This window comes from Rhinolophus ferrumequinum, chromosome 2 (assembly GCF_004115265.2).
Source record: "Rhinolophus ferrumequinum isolate MPI-CBG mRhiFer1 chromosome 2, mRhiFer1_v1.p, whole genome shotgun sequence".
Taxonomy (NCBI): Eukaryota; Metazoa; Chordata; class Mammalia; order Chiroptera; family Rhinolophidae; genus Rhinolophus; species Rhinolophus ferrumequinum.
The window spans coordinates 82,282,713-82,304,624 of record NC_046285.1 but is presented as its reverse complement, the minus strand read 5'-3'; the positions used below and the strand labels follow the sequence as shown (position 1 = coordinate 82,304,624).

Here is a 21,912-nt window from a genome sequence, read left to right as displayed (position 1 = left end):
ATCCGATATATGCTTCCCCCAGTGGTAACATCGGGCAAAACTATATATACTACAGTGTCACAGCCAGGACATCTAGATTGATCTCGTCAAGACACAGAGCAGTTTGTTACAAGGATTCCTTCTGTTGCCCTTTTATAGCCACGTTCACCTCAACCTCCCGCTTTATACACTTCCACCACTCCATCCCTGACCCTAATCCATGACCTCTGGCAACCATTGATCTGGACTCCAATAATTTTGTCATCTCAAGAATGTTATATAAATGGAATCATGCAATATGTAACTTTTGGGATTCGCTTTTTTTTACTCAGTGTAATTCTCTGGAACTTTGTTCAGGTTGTTGCATGTATCAATAGCTTATTCCTTTTTATTGCTGAGCAGTATTACATGGTATGAAAGTACTATAGTTTGTTGAAGAACATCTGTTTTTTTTTCCCCAGTTTTTGGCTATTAAGTATAAAGCTGCTATAAATATTCCCATATAGGTTTTTATGTGAACATATGTTTTCATTTTCCTGGGATAAATGCCCGAATGCAATTGCTAGGTTGTACGGTAGTTGCATGTTTAGTTTTTTAAGACATTGCCAACTTTTCCAGAGGCTGTACCATTTTACATTCTCACCAGCAATGTATGAATGATCCAGTCTCTCTGCATCTTTACCAGCATTTGATGTTGCCATTAGTTTTTATTTTAGTCCTTTTGATAGGTGTGCAATGATATCTCATTGAGGTTTTGATTTGCATTTTCCTAATGGCTAATGATGTTGAATATCTTTTCATGTACTTATTTGGCATCTGTATATCCTCTTAGGTGAAATGTTTCTTCATGTCTTTTGACCTTTTTCTAATTGGATTTTTTATTTTTTTTACTGTTGAGTTTTGAAAGTTCTTTATATAATCTAGATATATAGTCCTTTGTCAGAAATGTGTATTGCACATATTTTTTCCCCCGGTCTGTAGCATATCCTTTCATCCTCTTCACAGGATCTTTTCCACAACAAAAGTTTTACATATTGATGAAATTCGGGTAATCAGTTTTTCCATTTATGGATCATGCTTTTGGTATCCGGTGTAAGAACTCTGTCTAGTTTAGATCCTAAAGATTTTCTCCTAGGTTTTTTCCTTCTAAAATCACTTTTTATGTTTACATTTAAGTCCATGATCCATTTTGAGTTATTTTTTATATAGGGTGTAAAGTTTAGATTGAGGTTCATTTATTTTTTTTTTACCCTATGGATATTCAATTGTTCCAGCACCATTTGTTAAAAAGGTTATCTTTCCTTCATTGAATTGCTTTTGCACCTTTGCCAAAAAGTCATTTTGGCATATTTATATAGATTTATTTTTGGGTTCTCTATTCTATTCCATTGATCTATGTGTCTATCATTCTGCCAATACAACACAGTCTTGATTACTGTAACAATACAGTATGTCTTGAAATCAGTTAAAATGATCCCTCCCACTTTATTCTTCCTTTTCAAGATTGCTTTAGCTCTTCTAGTTCCTTTGCCTTCTCATATACATTTGAGAACAATCCTGTCTCTATCTAAAAAACATCTGGCTGGAATTTTGATATGAATTACATTAAACCTATATATAAATTTGGGAAGAATTGATATCTTTAATATTTTGAGTCTTTCAACTCATAAGCATGGTATGTCTGTCCATTTATTTAGATCTTCGATTTCTTATATCAATGTTTTGTAGTTTTTAGCATACAAGTCCTGTACATGTTTTGTTAGATTTATATCTACGTATTTCATTTTTTTGAGCAATTGTAATTGGTATTGTGTTTTTAATTTCACTGCCATGCGTTCATTGGCAGTATATAGAGATACAGTTGGTTTTTGCATGTTTATTTCGAATCATCGACCTTGCTGAACTTATTAGTCCTAGGAGTTTAATTGTGGATTCCTTACGATTTTCTATGTAGGCAATCATGTCATCTCAATTAGGGACAGTTTTATTTCTTCCTTTCTGATGTGTATGTCCTTTATTTCCTCTTCTAGCTCTGGCTAGAACTTCCAGTATATGTTGCATTAAGAGCAGAGAGAGTGGCTATCCTTGCCTTCTTCCTTATCTTAGGGGAAAAAGCACTCAAACTTTCACCATTAAATATAATGTAGGTGTAGGGGTTTTTGTAGATACTTCTTTACCAGATTGATTTTGAAATTGGTGGTGAAGCAAATTGACTAACTGATGAAGAAGGGTCCTGATATCCTTATAAAAGAGTTAGGCAGTCTATGTGGCTCAAAAGGTCAACTGTCCTCTCTCAAAATGTTTCTTCCAATGTGAGTGAAATTTACTAGCTAGATACTCATTGTTTTGAGTACAGGCATATTTTTAATGCAAATCCTCTTGGAAGGCTTATCATTTTATACTGCTGTTACTCTTACCTTTTGTGGAATAGTTTATCTATTTATTTCCTCCTTATCCAAGTATGAAAAGCATGGAAAGTGTAGAGGAAGAAAGGAGGAACAATTTTTGGAGCAGAGAAAGCCTCATTTGGGCGGCAGAAGGTTACTGAATGCCTTTTCTAGTTGAAGCACAGACAGGAGTATTAAAAAGAATCTGAAGCCTAATTTAAATATAAACTTTTATATTAAATAACTATAATTTAAGAACTACACACACTGCATTTGAGAATTTTGTTTTATGATTTATTTTTAAATGGCTCTGCGTTTGTTTATTCTACTGCATTTGTTGATGCCTCCTCCAAAGGACATCTTACAGAAGCAAAAGCATCCTGCTAATGATAGCCCTGTTGTCAAGGATGACAGGATGTCATTATTTTACTTACAAAATGAGGAGACGGTATAACACCAAGTTATAAGGATGAAACACAAATTATGTTTCACAAAAAAGAGAGAACTTTTACTTCATTTGGGAACATAATTATAGTATTTCATATCTTCTCAAGTTTCACAAAAATGTCCTAGATAATTAGCCCATATAGACATGAATTTGAAAGTGTTATTATTTATCTTCTGTTGCAGTTTTACTTATAGAAAATTATTTACAGTTTAATAGCATTGAAAACTTTTGTTCATTAACATAGATCACTCAGTGATAAGGACTAGATGAAATCTGGAGACTACTTTTATGGACCTATTATTTTATAACTTGATTGTCTTATTTTCTGGATTATAATGATGTCATGCTTTGTTTTTCTTTGCTAAACTTCCAGAAGACCTGTTCTATAAAATGCATTACTTTACTTCAGCTTTCCCTCCTGATTGCTATGGTAGAATAACATTCTAATAGCTTTCACAACTGTGAAGTTTATGCTATTTCTGTTTTGTACATCAGGCTGCAAATAAGCTTTGCCCAGCAAGAGTTTTCTTTAGATTAAGAATAGGGCACTTTGCCAGGAGCAGGACGAGAAATGTGATTAATAGGCAAAAGGTTAAGGATGAAAGTGCCTGGGAGTAAGCAATATAATTTTCAAATTGATGAGAAGGAATCAAAACTCACGATGGGCAAAGGGATTGTAAGAAAATACCCATCTGGTCTGAATTAGTTCGGGTTTCTTGATGTGGATGAATTATATTCCCGGGGACTGACAGTCCTTTGAATGGGATTGCAGAGCCACTCACTCTAGGTGATCTTTGAGGACGAGGAAGGAGTAAGAGGATAACGCACAAATGTCTTTGCAGGTATGAAATGACCATAAATTACAACCAGTGAACTCAGTTTCAATCCCAGACAGGATTCCAGAATATCGTATCAAAGGGTGATTTGTGAGGATCTAGCTGTTAGGGAACCAATAAAATTGGGCCAATTTTATGTTCACCAATAGAGCCAGCAAGTAGGCCTTGTCATTCCATTTTGTGTAGTTACTAGATCCAAGAACTGTAGTAGGCACAGAATATACGGACTTTATGAGGGCATTTGACAAATATTGTCATCGTGTTCCTGCAGACAATATGAACGTATATGGGCTGGGTTACAAAGATATTTGGGTACTTAGCCCTAAAGGTTTCCTAAGTGGTCAGCACTTACAGGCCTAGTCGGCTCATCTCAGCTTAGGGCTTGGTTCTTCTGGGCGTGATGTCCAGTGCTCTTCCACCAATCCGCCATGGGCAGGGTGGATGGCTGGAGGGGGTTTTAATCACATTACCAAACAGAGCAGCCAGGACTGTGAAAGGTAAATTTCTGAAAAACGTAAGGAATGGATTAGTCTATTCAATAGAATGAGACGTTGTTTTGCATTGCAGTATATATATATATATATTTTTAATAAGGGCTTTCTTTAACATAAAAGACAGTTATAGTATATAATGGCAACATATAATTACTAAAAATACAAAAGACCATTGTAATTTAAGATTGCATTAGAAGTTATTACTAATGATATTACTAGTGAGATATTAAAAGTTGGAGGCCTCTCTTATTCTTTTTTACTGAGATCAGCCACACTGAAGTATTCAGTTCTGGGCACCATACTTTGAAACAGATGTAGAACACAGGAGCACGTTCAGAGAAAATTATTTAGAATGAGGAAGAAATTCAAAATCATGTCACAGGGGAAACAGCTGAAGGAATTGGAAGTGTTGACCTGGAGAAGAGAATATATGGAGTGTTCCTGGCAGCTGTCTTCAAATATCATAAAGAGGTCGGGGGTTGTTCCACATGCTTTCTAGGAGGGCTAGGACCAGTGGACGCTGCAGGGAGGCAGATTTGGGATCAGTGTGAGAAAAAATTTCCTGACAGACAAAACCGTGAGAAGAGGCAACAGGATGCTTTACAAAGTCTTTTTGCATCATTTGGAGTGTTGAAATAGACTGGATAACAACTACACTGGGTTGCAATAGACTCAGTGAACCCATCCAGAGTTTGAACCAGCTTGTACTTGTGATTTCTTTCTTTTCTTTAAAGAAGGGCTCAGCTCACAGTGGCCCATGCGGGAATAGAACCGGCAACCTTGGTGTTATTAGCACCGTGCTCTAACCAACTAAGCTAACTGGGCACCCCTGTGATTTCTTTCAAACCTATTGTTTTATAAATCTATGAATTTGGTATCAGTGGCAGTTAGATGACTGATGTAGTCATTCATCTGTGTCTCACAGTATTATTTGTTTCTCATTTGAATTTTTATTACTCAAGTGTAAATGAGGAAATTTTTACTGGGTAAAAATTTATCATTAGTTTCAACCTACTCTTGTGTAATCTGCCTAATTGATAGGCAGATATGGTGGTGTCACACTTAGTTACAGGAGCCGTTTCTGCAGTCTTAAGAGAGGTGGCCTTAAGAGTAAGTGCTCCTCTAATAATCCAAGTGTTGTTTGCATTTTAGTGCCCTTGAGCAAATATTTAATGAGGCTGTCTCTTTTCCTTTGTGAATAGCAAGACAAGTAGAGGCTACTTGAGGAACATTTATGTACTTGAGACAGAAAAAAAGAATTACCTCTCTCTTGACTTTGATAAAATTCTATTTTCCACTGCCTTAATGTTGGCCATAGATGTGTGAACATTATATCTGAAGAAACTAAGAGGATTTAGCTGAAGTACACTGTGGAGATACATATGATACAAATGGTTACAGGCATAGGTGCTTGTTTTAAATAGATCTGGGTTTAATCCCAAATTCTCTACCTATTAGCTGGTTTGACGCCAATAGTCTTCTTATCTATGAAAGCGGGTATAACCATAACAACCTGAGGGGAAAAGAACTAATGTAGGCAGAAGAAATTAGGTTCAAAGTGTTTTTCCTATTTGTGATTTTATGACAGAATGCTAAGTGCTATGAAAATCATAAAATGTAAAAACTGAACAGGAACTTGGAGTTCATTTGGTCCAATGCCCTAATTTTATAGATGAGGAACATAAATCTGAAAAAGCCAAGCGGCATCTCTAGGATCATAGTGCAGTTAAGTGAAAGGCCAGTGACTTTTCCCACTTCATGGAAAACTCACCTTAAAACAAGAATTGTAAAGATGTTTTCATCATTTTTAGTTTTATTTTATGGAAAACATTTCAAGAGTAAATCTTTCTTAGAGATACCGTGGAGAAATAATTACTCTGAAAGAATCTTTTCTAATTCCAAGATTTTGTGTCAGAGTCAATATCATGCCAATTTAAAAAATTTTATCCAGCTGTAGGTAACGTCATTATTATTACTCCATGACATAGTACAGTATACATTTACTTCATTTGACCAGCATGGTTGCAGTAACATCTTCAGTTGAACTTCGTTTTTCAGAATTAAAAAAATCATTTTAGTAAATGTATGTTCTGTTTTCTAGATGTCCCCTGAAGAAAAAGTTTGTAAGTACTGTGGAGTCAGCTATCTAATACTTCATGAGTTTAAAGCTATGGAAGAAAAAGTGAAAGCGATGGAAAAAGAGATGAAATTTTATCAAGGAAGTGTAGAACGTGAAAAGAGACTTCAAGAAAAGCTACGGTCTCTTAGCCAAGATTTTGAACAGTACAAAATTGACAACGAATCCAAAACAGAAAGGTTAGAGTATGTTATTCTTTTCTGTCATTTATTTAGTTTGAAAGAAAAGTACAGAAAATAAATAGACTTTCAGTATTCTTCTAGAATTTATAACAGGTATAATTTATAGTTTAATACATTTGAGTTTGTTTATTATTAATAATTACTGAATATAATTCTTCGTTATAGTGTGAGCATTCTTTGAGGCATACTTTACTCTCTGAATGATTAAAAACCAATTAATTCAGTAACTATCCATTGAGATAGGTCAAGTTTTATTTATTTAAATATATATCTTACTTTTATCATTAGGAAGCTTTATCTTTCAAAAATCAGGTGAATTTTTGTAGTTTTTGATATCTAACATTTATTTTAAATGGCCTTGAATATTTTAATATTTTAGATTTATAAGATAATGTTTTCAAAAGAATTTCAAAACTTTAAAATTGGTACATGATTCTAAGTCACTGAAATTGGAATAAATTTAAATAAAGAGTTCCTTATGCTGTCCAATCTAATCAACAATTTAGTCTGCCTAAAGACACTTCAATGAGCTTATTTATACAGACACTTCTATAGAAGGGTTTTTGCTGGTGTTTTGTGGCTTTACCTTTTTCCTATGAATGAATATTTCTCTATTTAAAATATCGACAGTTGGTGTTAGTAAGCCTCAAATTAATGAATTTAATGAATATCATGTCTTCATAAAAATAGAAACTTTCTGAAATCTCTTAGGATTAAGTACTTGTATTAAATTTTATTGCAAATTTTAATAATTACACTAAATGTCAATTGAATAATTCTTAGTTCTTTAGCAAAAAAATTTTGTTATAGATTTTTGAATTTCAAATCTGAATAATAAAGTATTTCATACTATCTGAGTGGAAAAAATAAAAAATTTGAAGTATTCAGTGTAGAATTTTAAATTTGGATGTTTTTTTCCTTGTCAGCGATTCTTTTGTTTGGTGTTATTCATACTTACTTTCCATAATAAAATATTGTATTATATACTTACATAAACACACAAAATGAAAGGAATAAGAAGAAAAGGCAAGAAAGTCCCTTTTTATCCTTCTGATTGCTTTCTTCTTACTGAAGATAAAACCACTTTTAATGATTTGGTTTATCTCTTTCTAGATTCTTCATTGTACCTTTACCTTTATTACAGATATATTTCTTTAATATATGTAATGTATTTTATATATAAACCATGTAATTTTAAAAATCTTTATCTTACAATACACTAGCTTTTAACATCACCAATATATTAAATATATCATTCTGTGACTCTTGCCACTTACCTATATATTTTGGAAATTTTTCCATGTTAATGCATATAGATCTTATTCTTAACTGCTGCAACATTTCCTTACTAACAATATGCCAAATTTACTTAACCATTTCTCTTTTCAACATTTAGATTATTTCCAATATTTATTATTAGGTATAGTATTTAAATTTATATTCATGTGTACATACGCGTATGTTTTCCATAGGATAAATACCTAGAAGTGAAATTGCTGAAAAGAAGTAACATGCCAATTTAAAATTTTGATGGGTATCATACCAAATTGTCTTTTAGAAGATAGCGTTAACTTACATTTGGCCAATAGTTTATAAAGTGGTTATTTTCATATATCTTGTTAATACTGGAGTCTTAATTTTTCTCAAATTATTTTTCTTGAATGAAAAAAATGTTACTTTAATATTTAATTTGTGTTCATTGCTAATGAGATTGAACAGTTTTTTTCATGTTTATTGAACATTTTATACGTTATATCTGTTGCTAATATTTTCTCATGGTTGCTTGCCTTTATTTTTTTCTGTATTGATTTTTTTTTTTTTTGCCAAATTCTGGTCAGGGTTCTGTATCGAGTTCTTTTGCTTACAAACAGAAACTTACTCTGGCTAACACTAACCTAGTGTTAGATTCAGGCAAGTTGAAAAAAACAACATATGTTTAAAAGTTTTGTAATATTGTTGTTTTAGTTAATCTATGTAATCTATTTGGAATTAGTTTTTATAGGGTAGATTTATAATTTCATGTTTTTTATGGTGGTTTTCTAAATCTATGGCTTGTTGTTGCACTGTCATTTATTAAATCCTTCATCCTTTTTCCCTTTATTTGAAAGGCCATCAATTAATTTCTATTCTAGCCTATTTCTGGACTCTGTCTTATGCTATTGATCTATTGTCTATCAATAGGTGTCTTAGTCTGTTCGGGCTGCTGTAACAAAGTACCATTGGTTGGGTGGCTTATAACCAACATTATTTATCTCTCACAGTTCTAGAGGCTGGGAAGTGAAGATCAAGGTACTGGCGTATTTGGTGTCTAGTGAGAGTCCCTTTCTGGCCTTTCATGTCTTCTTGCTGTGTCCTCACATGGCAGAAGAAGCAGGGGGGCTCTCTGGGAATTCTTTTATAAGGGGACTAGTCCCATTCATGAGGTCTTCATCCTTATGGCTTAATCACCTCCCAAAGGCCCTACCTTCATATGCCATTGGGGAATTACGAGTTTTGGGGGACACAGATATTCAGTGTGTGGGTAGGAACAGATCATCACCACACTTTGAACTACTTTAGCTTTATGTGTTTTGATATTTTGTAGGGCAAATGTTTGCTTTTCAGGTTATCCTGGCTTTTCTAGCATACTTTCTCTTCTGGATGAACTTTAATCAACTTATCAGATTCCATAAAACATTCAATATTATGATTGAGATTGGAGTTGCATTTACTTTCTAGAGCAATTTGACATTTTGAGAATTGACGTCTTCATAATCTTAACCTTCTTACCCTGGAACATGGTCATTTTCCCTCATTTATTCAGGTCTTCTTTATTTTATTTTATTGTTTAAAGAATTGAGGTAACTGGTTAATAACATTGTTAATAACATTATGTGTCAGGTGTACATTATAATTCAATATCTGTATACACTATAGCATGCTCACCACCAAAAGCCTAGTTTTCATCCATCACAATATATTTGACCCCCCTTTCCCTATGTCGCCCTCCCCCCTCTTCCCTTTTGGTAACCACCAATCTGTTGTCTGTATCTATGAGTTTGTTTTCTTTAAATCCCTCAGTAAAGTTTTATAATTTTCTTGCACATTTCATATTAGTTTAATTCCTAGACTTACAATTTTTGTTGATATTGGGAATGAGATTTTTTATTACATTTTAATTTTTCTGAATGTTATTGATTTTTATGTATTGATTTTGTATCTAGCTCCCTTAATTCTTTTATTACTTGTATTTGTTTTTCAGTTGATTTTCTTAAATATATTATATTAATACATATATACACACACACATATATAAAACAGTCACCTTATATGCAGATAGTAACTGTCTTACCTTTTTATTTCTAATAGTTATACCTCTCCACTCTACCCCTTTTTTTTGTTTCATTAACTTGATCAGACCTTTAGAACAGTGTGGAATAGTGCCTCATAAAGTATATCTGGGTCCTATTTCTGATTTAATGTGAACCTGTCCAGTGTGTTTCTTTGTTAAATAGGATATTTGCTAATGGTTTCTTAAAGATGTCTTTTATCAGATAAAGGAATTCACCTTATATTTCTAGATATTTAAGGTTTTTTAAAATCAGGACTAGTTATTGAATTTTAATAAATGCTTTTCCATCTTCTGTTGGGATAATCATAAGATTTTTTTTCTCCTTTAATCTGTTAATGTAGTAAGTAATACTCATAGAGTTTCTTTCTTTTTTTAAATTAAAGTTTATTGGGGGTGACAATGGTTGGTAAAGTTACATAGGTTTCAAGTGTAGAATTCTGTATTACATCATCTATATATCACATTGTGTGTTCACCACCTAGAGTCAGTTTTCCTTCCATCACCATATATTTGATCCTGTTTACCCTCATCTACCACCCCCTAACCTCTTACACTCTGGTAACCACTAAACTATTGTCTATGTCTATGAGTTGTTGTTTTTTCATTTGTTTGTCTCGTTCCTTTGTTGCTTTCAGTTTTATATCCCACATATCAGTGAAATCATATGGTTCTCAACTTTTTCTGTCTGACTTATTTTGCTTAGCATAATAATCTCAGGATCCATCCATGTTGTCGCAAATGGCACTATTTCATCTTTTCTTATGGGAGAATAGTATTCCCTTGTGTATGTATATATACCACATCTTTTTCATCCAATCATCTACTGAAGAAAGCCGGTTGTTTCCATATCTTGGCCACCATAAATAAAGCTGTAGTGAACATCGGAGCACATATGAGTTCTGACAATTAAGTTCATGAACTCATCCTAGAAAAAGTGCTACATACCTCATTGCTGAATATCATTATGGTCACCTTCAAAGTACTCCCCTTGGGAAGCTATGCACAAATGCCAGCACCTAGTCCACCTTTCAAAGCAATTTTGGAACTCTTTTTCTGGAATGGCCATCAGAGCTGTCGTCGTATTACCCTTGATGTCTGGAATGTCATCAAAATGTCTTCCTTTTAATATTTCCTTTATCTTCAGGTAAAGAAAGAAGTCATTGGGGGCCAGATCAGGTGAGTGAGTAGGGAGGGTGTTTCAATACAGTTATTTGTTTACTGGCTAGAAAGTCCCTCACAGACAGTGCCGTGTGAGCTGGTGCATTGTCGTGATGCAAGAGCCATGAATTCTTGGCGAAAATTTCAGGTCGTCTAACTTTTTCACACAGCCTTTTCAGTACTTCCAAATAGTAAACTTGGTTAACTGTTTGTCCAGTTGGTACAAATTCATAATGAATAATCCCTCTGATATCAAAAAAAGGTTACCAACATCGGTGCAACAAGTTCGCAAACTTAATTGTCAGACCTCGTATATCTTTACAGATAAATGTTTTTGTATATCTTTACAGATAAATGTTTTCAGATTTTTTGGGTAGATACCCAGGACAGGGATTGCTGGGTCATATGGTAATTCTATTCTTAATTTTTTAAGGAACCTCCACAGTGCCCTCCATAGCGGCTGCACTAATCTGCATTCCCACCAACAGGGTTCCTTTTTCTCTATAGCCTCTCCAACACTTGTTATCATTTGTCTTATTGATGATAGCCATTCTAACTGGTGTGAGGTGATACTGTGGTTTTTATTTGCATTTCTCTGATGATTAGTGATGTTGAGCATCTTTTCAGATGCCTATTGGTCATCTGTATGTCGTCTTTGGAGAAATGTTTATTCAGGTCTTCTGCCCATTTGTTAACTGGATTGGTTTTTTGTTGAGTTATATGAGTTGTTTGTTGAGTTATATGAGTTGCTTATATATTTTGGATATTCGCCCCTTAGATTTTCTAATATGAAACTATACTTGCATTTTTGGTATTTTGATCATCGTATATTTTTCAGGGTTCCCTAATTTATGTGTTTGCTTACTTCTTCATGATTTTTTCCACAGCTATGAGCACTCTGTACTATTTTCCCATAAATACTTAAAAGACATTTTTAAAGAGAATAGTCAGTAGGAAAACTATCACTTGCCATAAATAGAAGGTAAAGAAATAAATATATACTTGTTAGAATAAAATGTATTTTGTCTCTGTACCACTAAAGTAATTGCCCTTATTTCTAGTTATATGTTATTAGTTATATGTGAAAGAGTTTATGAAGAGTATTGTTTTAATATGGTGCTGGATTAATTTGTTAATATTTTACATAGTTTCCTGCATGTATGTTCACAGGTGATGTTGGCCTGTAGTTTTCCTTTTTTTATAGTATAAAGACTCGCTTATACTAGTCTCTTAAAAAAAGTTAAGAAAGCTACCATCTTTTGTGTGTACCAGACATTTTGAGTAGCACCTGACTTGCCTGTTCTTTGCAGCTTTCGTAGATCTCCTTCATAAAAAATGTGGCTTGTATCTTTTTTGGGTAGTAGAATTTTGATGACTTATTATGTTTCCCTATAATTATTGGTTCATTTATGGATTTTACCTCTTGTTGAATCAATTTTGGAAATTGATATTTTCCTAGAAAATCAAGCATTTCACTAACATTTTCAAATTTCTTGGTATTTAGTAATATGTAGTATTTTCTTGTTTAAAAGTTTTCCTTTGTATATTATGACCCCCTTCTTTTTTGGGGTTGATAATTTGTGTGCATGTGTGTGAGGGATGGAGGGAGAGCGAGAGAAGAATAAAGGAGAGAGAAAACTTTTCTAGGATTTTTAGCTTAATTGATCAAATCTGTTTCTTTTCTAGTTCATGAATTTATATTCTTATTTATATTTATTTATTTATTATCCTTTAACATTTTTTGGTTTTATTACTAGTTACTTCATCAAAGACTTCATTAGTTTGTTTTTAGTTTCTTTTTCTTGTAATTACATTTAAAATGATCAGTTTTTCCTGTGGGAACAAGCTTTGGCAACAGCAAACATTTTGGTAACAGTGTTTTATTTTCATTTACTTTTAAATAAGTTGAAAGTTCAGTTTTGATTTCATTTTCTTATTATTAGTTTCAGGTGTACAAAAAAACATAATGATCAGACATTTACACCCCTCACAAAGTGATAACCCCACCAAGTCTACTACCCATCTGACACCATACGGAACTATTGCAATACCATTGACTACACCCCCTAGTCTGTACTTTTACATCCTGTGACTATATAAATTTTTTTTAAATTATAGTTGACATTCAATATTATTTTATGTTAGTGTCAGGTGTACAGTGTAATGGTTAGGCATTCATGTAATTTATGAAGTGATCCCCCCACTTAAAAATAGTACCCATTCGACATTATACATAGTTTTTTACAATATTATTTACTGTATTCCCCATACTGTACTTCATATCCCCATGATTTAGTTCCTTTTTAATCTAAGAAATTCTTGGGAGACTATCTTTATGTTTCTAAATGGATAGTTTTTTTAATGTCTATTTTTATTCCATTGTGGACAGAGAATGTGACTTATTTAGAAGAACTTATTGAGAATTTAATTAACAGTGAGTTTTTGGAGATACTCTATAGCTACCTGAAAAGGATGCATATTCTTTGTTTTAGGGATATAATTTTTTAATAGATCCATTCAGTTATACTGGTTAAGTGTGCTATTCAAATTCTATATATCCTTACTTATTTTTGACTATTTCATTTGACAAGTCATAAGAGAATATTAAAGTCTTCCAAAATGAATATGGATTTTTCAGTTTTCGTCTATTTCAAAGTTAAGTTGATGGAATATATATAGGACCTATCTTTTCGGATTACATATATTTTAATATAGAATATTCCTCTTGACCTGCTTCAATTTTTCTAACATTTGATTTTTAAAATTACATTTTTGTATCCTTACACTTCACAAATGTTTTATACTGACTTTTTAAAAAAATGAATAAACTTTAATTTTTAGAGCAGTTTTAGGTTCGAAGCAAAATCTAGTGGAAAGTAAAGAGTTCCCAGATACCCCGGGCTCCTACTAACCCACAACTTGCCCCACTATCTACATCCCACACCACAGTGATACATTTGTTACAATCAGTGGACCTACACTGACACCTTATTACCATCCCAAATCCATAGTTTACATTAATGTATACATTCTGTGAGTTTTGATAAATGTGTAATACCAGGTGTCCACCACGGTAGTATTATACAGAATAGTAACACTGCCCTAAAAATCCTGTACTCTGCCTCTTCCTGCCTCCCCTCTAAGGACTGGCAACCATTTATTCATTTGCTGTCACTATAGCTTTTCCTTTTCCAGAATGTCATACAGTTGGAATCAGATAGTATGTAGCCTTTTTCAGATTAGCTTCTTTTCACTTAGTAACATGCATTTGAGTTTCCTCCATGTCTTTTCATGGCTTGATAGTTTCTTTTTAGCACTGAATAATATCCCATTGTTTGGATGTACCACAGTTTGTTTATTCATTCATCCACTAAGGGACATCTTGGTTGCTTCCAAGTTGTGGCAATTTTGAATAAAGCTGCTATAAATATCCATGCGCAACTTTTTGTGTACACACACATTTTCAACTCCTTTGGGTAAATACCAAAGAGTATGATTACTGGATCATATGGCATGTATAGTTTTTTAAAAAATCACCAAACTGTCTTCCAAAGTGGCTCTATCACTTTGCATTCCCAGCAGCAATGAATGGGAGTTCTTGTTACAACATCCTGACCAGCATTTGGTGGTGTTGGTGTTTTGGATTTTGGCCTTTCTAGCAGGTGTGTAGTAATATCTCATTGCTTTAATTTGCATTTTCCCGATGACAAATGATACTGAACATCTTTTCATATGCTTGCTATCTGTATATTTTCTTTGCTGAAGTGTTTGTTCAGATCCTTTGCCCATTTTTAAATCAGATTGTGTGTTTTACTGTTGAGTTTTAAGAATTCTTTGTATATTTTGGATAACAGTACGTTATCAGATGTGTCTTTTGCAAATATTTTCTCCCAGTCTGTGGCTTGTCTTCCAATTCTCTTGACATTCTCTTTTGCAGAATAGAAGTTTTTAAATTTAATGAAGTCAAGGTTATCAATTGTTTCTTTCATGAATTTTGCCATTGATGTTGTACCTAAAATGTCATTGCCATACCTAAGGTTATCTGGATTTTTGTCCTGTGTTACTTTCTAGGAGTTTTATAGTTTTGCATTTTGCATTTAGGCCTATGATCCATTTAATTTTTGCGAAGGGTATAAGGTCTGTGTCTAGATTCCTCACATGTGGATGTCCAGTTGTTTCAATGCCATGTGTTAAAGAGACTATGTTTGCTCCATAATATTGTCTTTACTTTTTCCAAAGAGCAGTTGACTGTATTTATGTGGATCTATTTCTGGACTCACTATTCTGTTCTATTAATCTCTTTGTCTGTTCTTTTACCAATGCCACACTATCTTGATTGTTGTAGCTTTATTTATAATAAGTCTCAAAGCCAGGTACTGTCAGTCCTCCAACTTTGTTTGTTGTTTTTTAATATTGAGTTGGCTATACTGGGTCTTTTGCCTCTCCATATACATTTCAGAATCTGTCCATATCCACAAAATAACTAGCTGGTATTTTGATTGGATTGAATTATTTATAGATCAAGTTGGGAAGAATTGATACATTGACAAAATTGAATCTTCCTGTCCAGAAACATGCAGTATCTCTCCATTTATTTAGTTCTTTGTTTTCACTCATCCAAATTATGTAGTCTTTCTCATATAGGTCTTGTACATATTTCATTAGATTTTTATTAGCGTTATACCTAAGTATTTCATTTTGGGGGGCTCTAATGTAAATGTTAATGTGTTTTTCATTTCAAATTCCATGTGTTCATGGTATAGGAAACTTACTGACTTTTGTGTCTTTCAACCTTGCTATGATTGCTTATTAGTTCCAAGAGTTTTTGGTTGATTCTTTCAGATGTTCTACATAGATGATCGTATCATCTATGAAAAAAGACAGTTTTATTTCTTCTGTCCCAATTTGTATGCCTTTACTTCCTTTTCCTGTCTTATTGTATTAGCTAAGACTTCCAGTACAATGTTAAGTTAAGCAGTGGTGAGAGGGGCATCCTTGTCTTGTTCTAGATCTTAGCAGGACGGCTTCAAGTTTCTCACTATTAAGTATGATGTTAGCTGTGCGTTTTTTGGAAATGTTCTTTGTAAACTTGAGGAAGTTCCTTTGTATTCCTAGTTTGCTGAGAGTTTGTAATCATGAATGGATGTTAGATTTTGTCAAATGTGTTCTCTGCATCTGTTGATATGATCATATGATTTTTTTTCATTTGCCTGTTGATGTGATGGATTGCATTTATTGATTTTTGAATATTAAACCAGCTTTGCATACCTGGAATAAATCCCACCTGGTTTTGGTATGTAATTATTTTTATGTATTTTTAAATTTCATTTGCTAATATTTTGTTGAAGATTCTTGCATCCATGTTCATGAGAGAGATTGATTTGTAGTTTTCTTGTAATGTCCGCTTGGTTTTGCTATTTGGGTAATGCTGGCTCTATCGAATGAGTTTGGAAGTATTTTCTTTGCTTCTATCTTCTGGAAAAGAGAATTGATAATTTTTTTCCTTGCATGTTTGGTAAAATTTACCAATGAACTCATCTTGGCCCAGGCTTTCTATTTTAGAAGTTTATTAATTATCAATGCAATTTCTTTAACAGGTATAGTCCTATATGACTAACATGAGAATCTATTTATGTTTGTGTGAGTTTGGAATTTCTTTCAAGGAATTGCTCCATTTGATATATATCATATGCCCACCATTCATATCAAATTTGTGGACGTAGAGTTATTCATAGTGTTCCTTTATTAATCTTTTAATGTTCATGGAATCTCTAGTGATGTTTCCTTTTCATTTTTGACACTAGCAATTTCTGTCTTTTCTTTTTCTTTGTTAGCCTTGCTTGAAGATTATCAATTTTATTGATTTTTTCAAAGAACCAGCTTTTGATTTTGTTGGTTTTCTCTATTGATTTCCTGTTTCAATTTCATTAATTTCTGCTCTAATTATTATTACTTCTTTTTCTTTGCTTACTTTGATGTAATTTGCTCTTTTAGTAGTTTACTAAAGTGGAAGCTTAGGTTATTGACTTTAGAATTTTTTTCTAATAAATTCATTCAGTGCTCCATATTTCTCTCTAAGCACTCACTGCTTTGCTGCATCCCACAAATTTCAGTAAGTTGTATTTTTAATTTCATTTAGTTCAAAGTTTTTAAACTTTCTCTTGCAGTTTTTTCTTTGACCCATATGTCATTCACAAGTGTGTTGTTTAATCTCCAAGTATTTTGGGGTTTCCCAGCTCTTTCTGTTTGGTTTCTATTTAATTTCATTGCGGTCTGAGCACAGACATCGTGTGACTTTTATGTTAAATTTGTTCAGAGGTGTTTTATGGTCCAGAGTGTGGTCTGTCTTGGTGAATGCTCCATGTGAACTTGAGAAGAATGTGTATTCTGCTGCTGTTGGATGAAGTCGTCCATAGATGTCAATTATGTCCGTTGATGCTGATGAGTTCAACGACGTCCTTATTGATTTTCTGTCTAATGATTTATTGATTTTCTGTCTAATGATTCTATCGGTTGCTAAGAGTGAAATATTGGAAGTCCCCAACTCTAATTGTGGATTTATTTCTCTTTGAGTGCTGTCATTTTTGCTTCACAAATTTTGTCGCTCTGTTGTTTGGTATGAACACATTTAGGATTGTTATGCCTTCCTGGTGGATTGAACCTTTAACATGATATAATGTCCTTCATTGTCTCTAGTAAATTTCTTTGCTCTGAAGTCTACTTTATCTGATATTGTTCCCATTCTTTTACTATTAACCTACCTGTCATTGAATATAGGCTGAGTCTAGTAGACAGCATTGACGCTGCCGGCTCCCAGCTGAGATCCTCTGCCACAGGATAAGGGTGTAGAGCCACATCAGGAGTGCTGCTAGCCCTGGTTTTCACTGCTTCATTTGGCCTCTTTGCCGCCAGTTAGGTATGAAGATTTTGGTGACGTGAGGAGTAGAAGGAAAGTAGAGTGCTTACTCCTATCAACTTGTACTGCTTTATTTAGACTCATTGGTGCAGAGTGGGGTTTGAGGGTCAGCTCCCTACTGGCCTCGCTGACACTACTCTGGTGGGAAAGTTTGAAGCATATTTTGCTTTTGCAAAAGGGGAATGAAAGATCAGCTCTTAGCTTGCCCTTCTGACACAGGAATGCACACCTGTTTCCATGGGGCAGGGGTGGGGTGGGGCGGGGGTGGACGATCAACTCTCTGCTCGGCTGCAGCCCTGCTGAAACTGGGGAGGTATGGTTTTTACCTTGGATGTTTGACTAGAGAGGATATTGTCAAGAATGTTTTCTGTTGTTTAAGTCACCCTTTCCCTGATCAGCTAAGTAGATCAGAGTTTTTTGTGGAGGTTTTCTTAGTGGTGGTTCTGGGTTGGAGACATCTGGGATATGTGGGAGACAATAAGGAAACTCAGGGATCTCATTGCCTTGGTGATTCTCAAGTCCCGAGGCTCCTAGGCCATCTGCTTTCTTCTTTTCACTTTTCAGAGTCTTCCTGTGTGTGGGTCATGTTATGATCAGGATTTTTAGTTGTAAGAGGGAGGGTTTGGGAGTCATGGGGCTACCTCCATCTTGGTTGTGATCTTGGTTGATTTTTGAATCAAATTCAGTATTGTTTCAAATAACTAAGAACATTTTTTTGAAAAAAGTAATTGATTAATTTTTCTCAAATGTCAATTTCTAGCTCACAAAAGTCAGTAGTTATATAAATGCATCTCTGTGTGCCTGCTAAGCATTTCCTCTTTGACATCTCTTCTGCTCATGCCAAAGTGAGACTGTGGAGATTTAAGCAGCAGTAGGATAGGCCTGTCCATGAGGAATCAGACGTAAGAGTTCTGTTGATAATGGTTAGCCATTCTCACAAATCAGAAGAGCCATATACGTGTTAAGTCAAGTGTAGAACAGTCAGCCCAAGGAAGGCGCATAGGTAGGTACCAAGGGTTCACAGTGCCAGACTGAGTACACAGCTTGGGATCAGATTAATGCAGTGAGTGTCTCTGAGTTTATAAATGAAGAGAATTGGAGGGTATAGGTGTACCTGGCTGGAGTAGAGCGTGATGAGGCAACAAGGCTGATTTTGTTAGTCATGATCTTCTCCTGTGAAACCTACCTCTCGCATAGCCCTGTTATATCAGATAGGGACGCACTGCAGCAAGTGGCCTAAATGGACAAGAAGAAGGGGTAGAGGCAGCTCAGTGATATCACCAGGGACGCAGCCCCTTTCCGTGTCTCACTGCGTCTTTCTCAGTGAGCAGGCCCTTAGCCTCCCGCTGGTTTCCTCTTGATCTCAGGATGGCTTCTGCACTGCAAGAAGGCAGGGATATGAAAGGGGAAGCAGTTAGGGAAATGCCTATATTAGGAGATCAAAAGCTTTCCCACAAGTGCAGGGGAGTCTGGGGAACAGACTGCAATGAGCCCACTCCCTTTTAAACTGCAGGGAGTGGGCTCACTGCTTCCTGAAGTAACACCAGGTTCTGTTGTAAGGAAGAAGACGCCAGCATGGTCTGCCTCACTTGACCATTACGTTTTCCTCCAGAAAATAGCATGTGCATGCTTACTTTAGTTCCTTGAGAGGAAGAAACAATAGTGTCTCCAGAAAAAAATAATGCCATGGGCTCCCTTTTGAAAAGGTCTTGTGCTCTGTACATATCCCGTCTGGGCTCTGCTTTTCTACTTTTGCAGTACTCTGGAGTTTATGGAGGTAGTGTGAGAGACATTCTTGTTAAAAATGTTTGGGACAACTGCCTTTGGAATAATCAAGGTTTTATAGCACAAAGGACTGAAGTAGAAGTATGGTTCTCATGGGGTGCGGCATCCTTCTTAGGGAATCATCCCAAATCTCTGGGGGCCTTCTCACACCCTCACCTCTCTCCTAAAATTCTGATTTGTCCCTTTTGGGGCCGAGTGAGAATCTCTGCCATGAAATGTGAGCCGTTGCTGATGCACGTGTAACTGGGCACATGAACATGGGGAAGGCAGGACAAAACAGGTTGACTGCCACTTGGGAAAGCGTTTATTCTTTTCCAGGCCACTGGGAAATGGCTCCAATAGACACAGGGTTGTTAGCAAATAAATTAAACCTGGAAGTTCATACAATGTTTTTCGTAGTCTAGATGTATAAATATGCATTTATATTTATATTGATATTTGTACCATATATAAGACTTAAACGTTGAGAAACCTAAACAAGTTTATTCACATCATGTAGTTCTAAGACCAGCTAATCCTTTTATCATTTCATTTTTTTCTCCCACACCAGCCCTAGATTGTGTTCCAGACCAAAGTTCTTAGGTATAAAGTGTACTGTTTGCCTTTATTCCTTCTCTCTGTGGACACATGCAAACAGTAAATAGAAGTTGACAGGTGTTTTTACTATTGGCATAAATAATGTTTACATGGGTTTCCTTGTAACTAGATCTGGCAAGGTTATAGAGACTGATATGTATTCAACAACATTGATAAACCTATATATATATGTATATCTTTTGTTGCCAGTATAACTCTGAAAGCCCTTCTGTGTATCATTATGTTGTTACTATAGCAACATGGTTACCAAAATAAGGTACATTTTTCCTGCTTTGTCTTTTTCCCCTCAATCTTCTAAATCTGCATGGTAGAGTTTCAGTTCCAGACATTCAGAATTCTTTCTATTTATCTTTTCCCCTTGAATTTCCCTTACTTAAAATTAGTTACTTATCATTGTAACATAAAATATAATTTTTAATGGACTAAAGCCTCGTGGCAATTATAAGAATGAAGGGAAGCAGTGTACGATACAGTGTAAACAGTAGAGGCTCTGCTATTACTTGGTCCCATGACCTTGTCTTATAATCTTTTTATACCTTTGCTTCTTCATCTATAAAAAAACAGCTACTTCACATGGATGACATACACATTTCTCTGTGCCTGGTAGGAATTCAGTTATGTTTTACTTCCCTTCCTCTTTTTTCTTTTTCTTTTTTCTTTCCCATGTTTGTTAACTAAGGTTCATATTACTAGCATATCGTTTTTTCTTTCCCCCATAGATATCACCAACTTCCCACCTACCTTGGATATCTACACATTGCCTCGTATAAGACGGGAAATTCTTGGGTCTAAGAAATACCCTGATTTCAGCCCTACTACAACAATTAATTCTAATGGAATTGGGGTTTTAAAATGCCTAGCCAAACTTTGATTAGGTCCACACCCTGGGTTTCTGCTCAGTGGAGTAGAGATTTTGTAGAAAACATGACTTTAGAAGTTAATTGTTACTTTTATTTCTTATATCCCCTTCTTTCCGAAAAGGATATGAGGTGTTTTAAAGAACATAATAAAATTAGCAACATAAGGGGAAAAAGGGAGGTTAGGTCGGTGTTGGACAAAAACCCGAGGGTCAGCAGGTAAGCACAGCTTTCCTGCAACTCCTTTTACCTGAGCTTCAGGCATTTCTGCACTCATAGCCTTTTTGTAGGAGTAGGGGTTGGGAAGGTGGGTTTTATTTATTTAGGGTGTTTACATATTTATTTAGCAAGGCTGACTTAAGCCCTAGAAGAAATCTGTAAGAGGTCTACAAGAGACAACTCGGAGGGCAGTCAGGCTTTATTTAGTGAGAACCTGCACTATGTGTGTATCTGAAGCGAATCTTAATAGGCGTTAGATGACTTCCCCTCTAAAGGTGGGCTCCATGCTGCTACAAGACTGTTGTGAAGAACAGCGCCCCGGATGGATTACCGTCCAGTCAGCGTTCTCTCCATTCGCCTCCTTACTGCTTCACTCACTGTGCCCCAACAAACAAGTCAGCTCATGTTAGCTTAGCTCAGGAATAGGGTGAATTTCGTTGCAGGTTTGAATTCATGCGTCTTCAAAACAGTGTACAGTTTGATTTCTTCTCCGATTCTTTATATATTATTTCTATATTTCTAAATGGGAACCGTGTCAAATTGGGGGAAAAGGAATTAACTCATTGAGTGAGGTATGATCAACAAC

The 21,912-nt window shown here is 34.9% G+C and overlaps 1 protein-coding gene across 1 annotated transcript in view; it reads left to right on the top strand.

Moving 5' to 3' along the window:
- The window catches only part of LEKR1 (leucine, glutamate and lysine rich 1), a 158,832-nt gene that overhangs the window by 7,818 nt on the left and 129,102 nt on the right, over positions 1-21,912 (top strand). Inside the window, exon 3 of the mRNA XM_033132789.1 lies at positions 6,246-6,460. Coding sequence (XP_032988680.1) covers positions 6,246-6,460 — 215 coding nt within the window. The remainder of the gene's footprint in view (positions 1-6,245; positions 6,461-21,912) is intronic.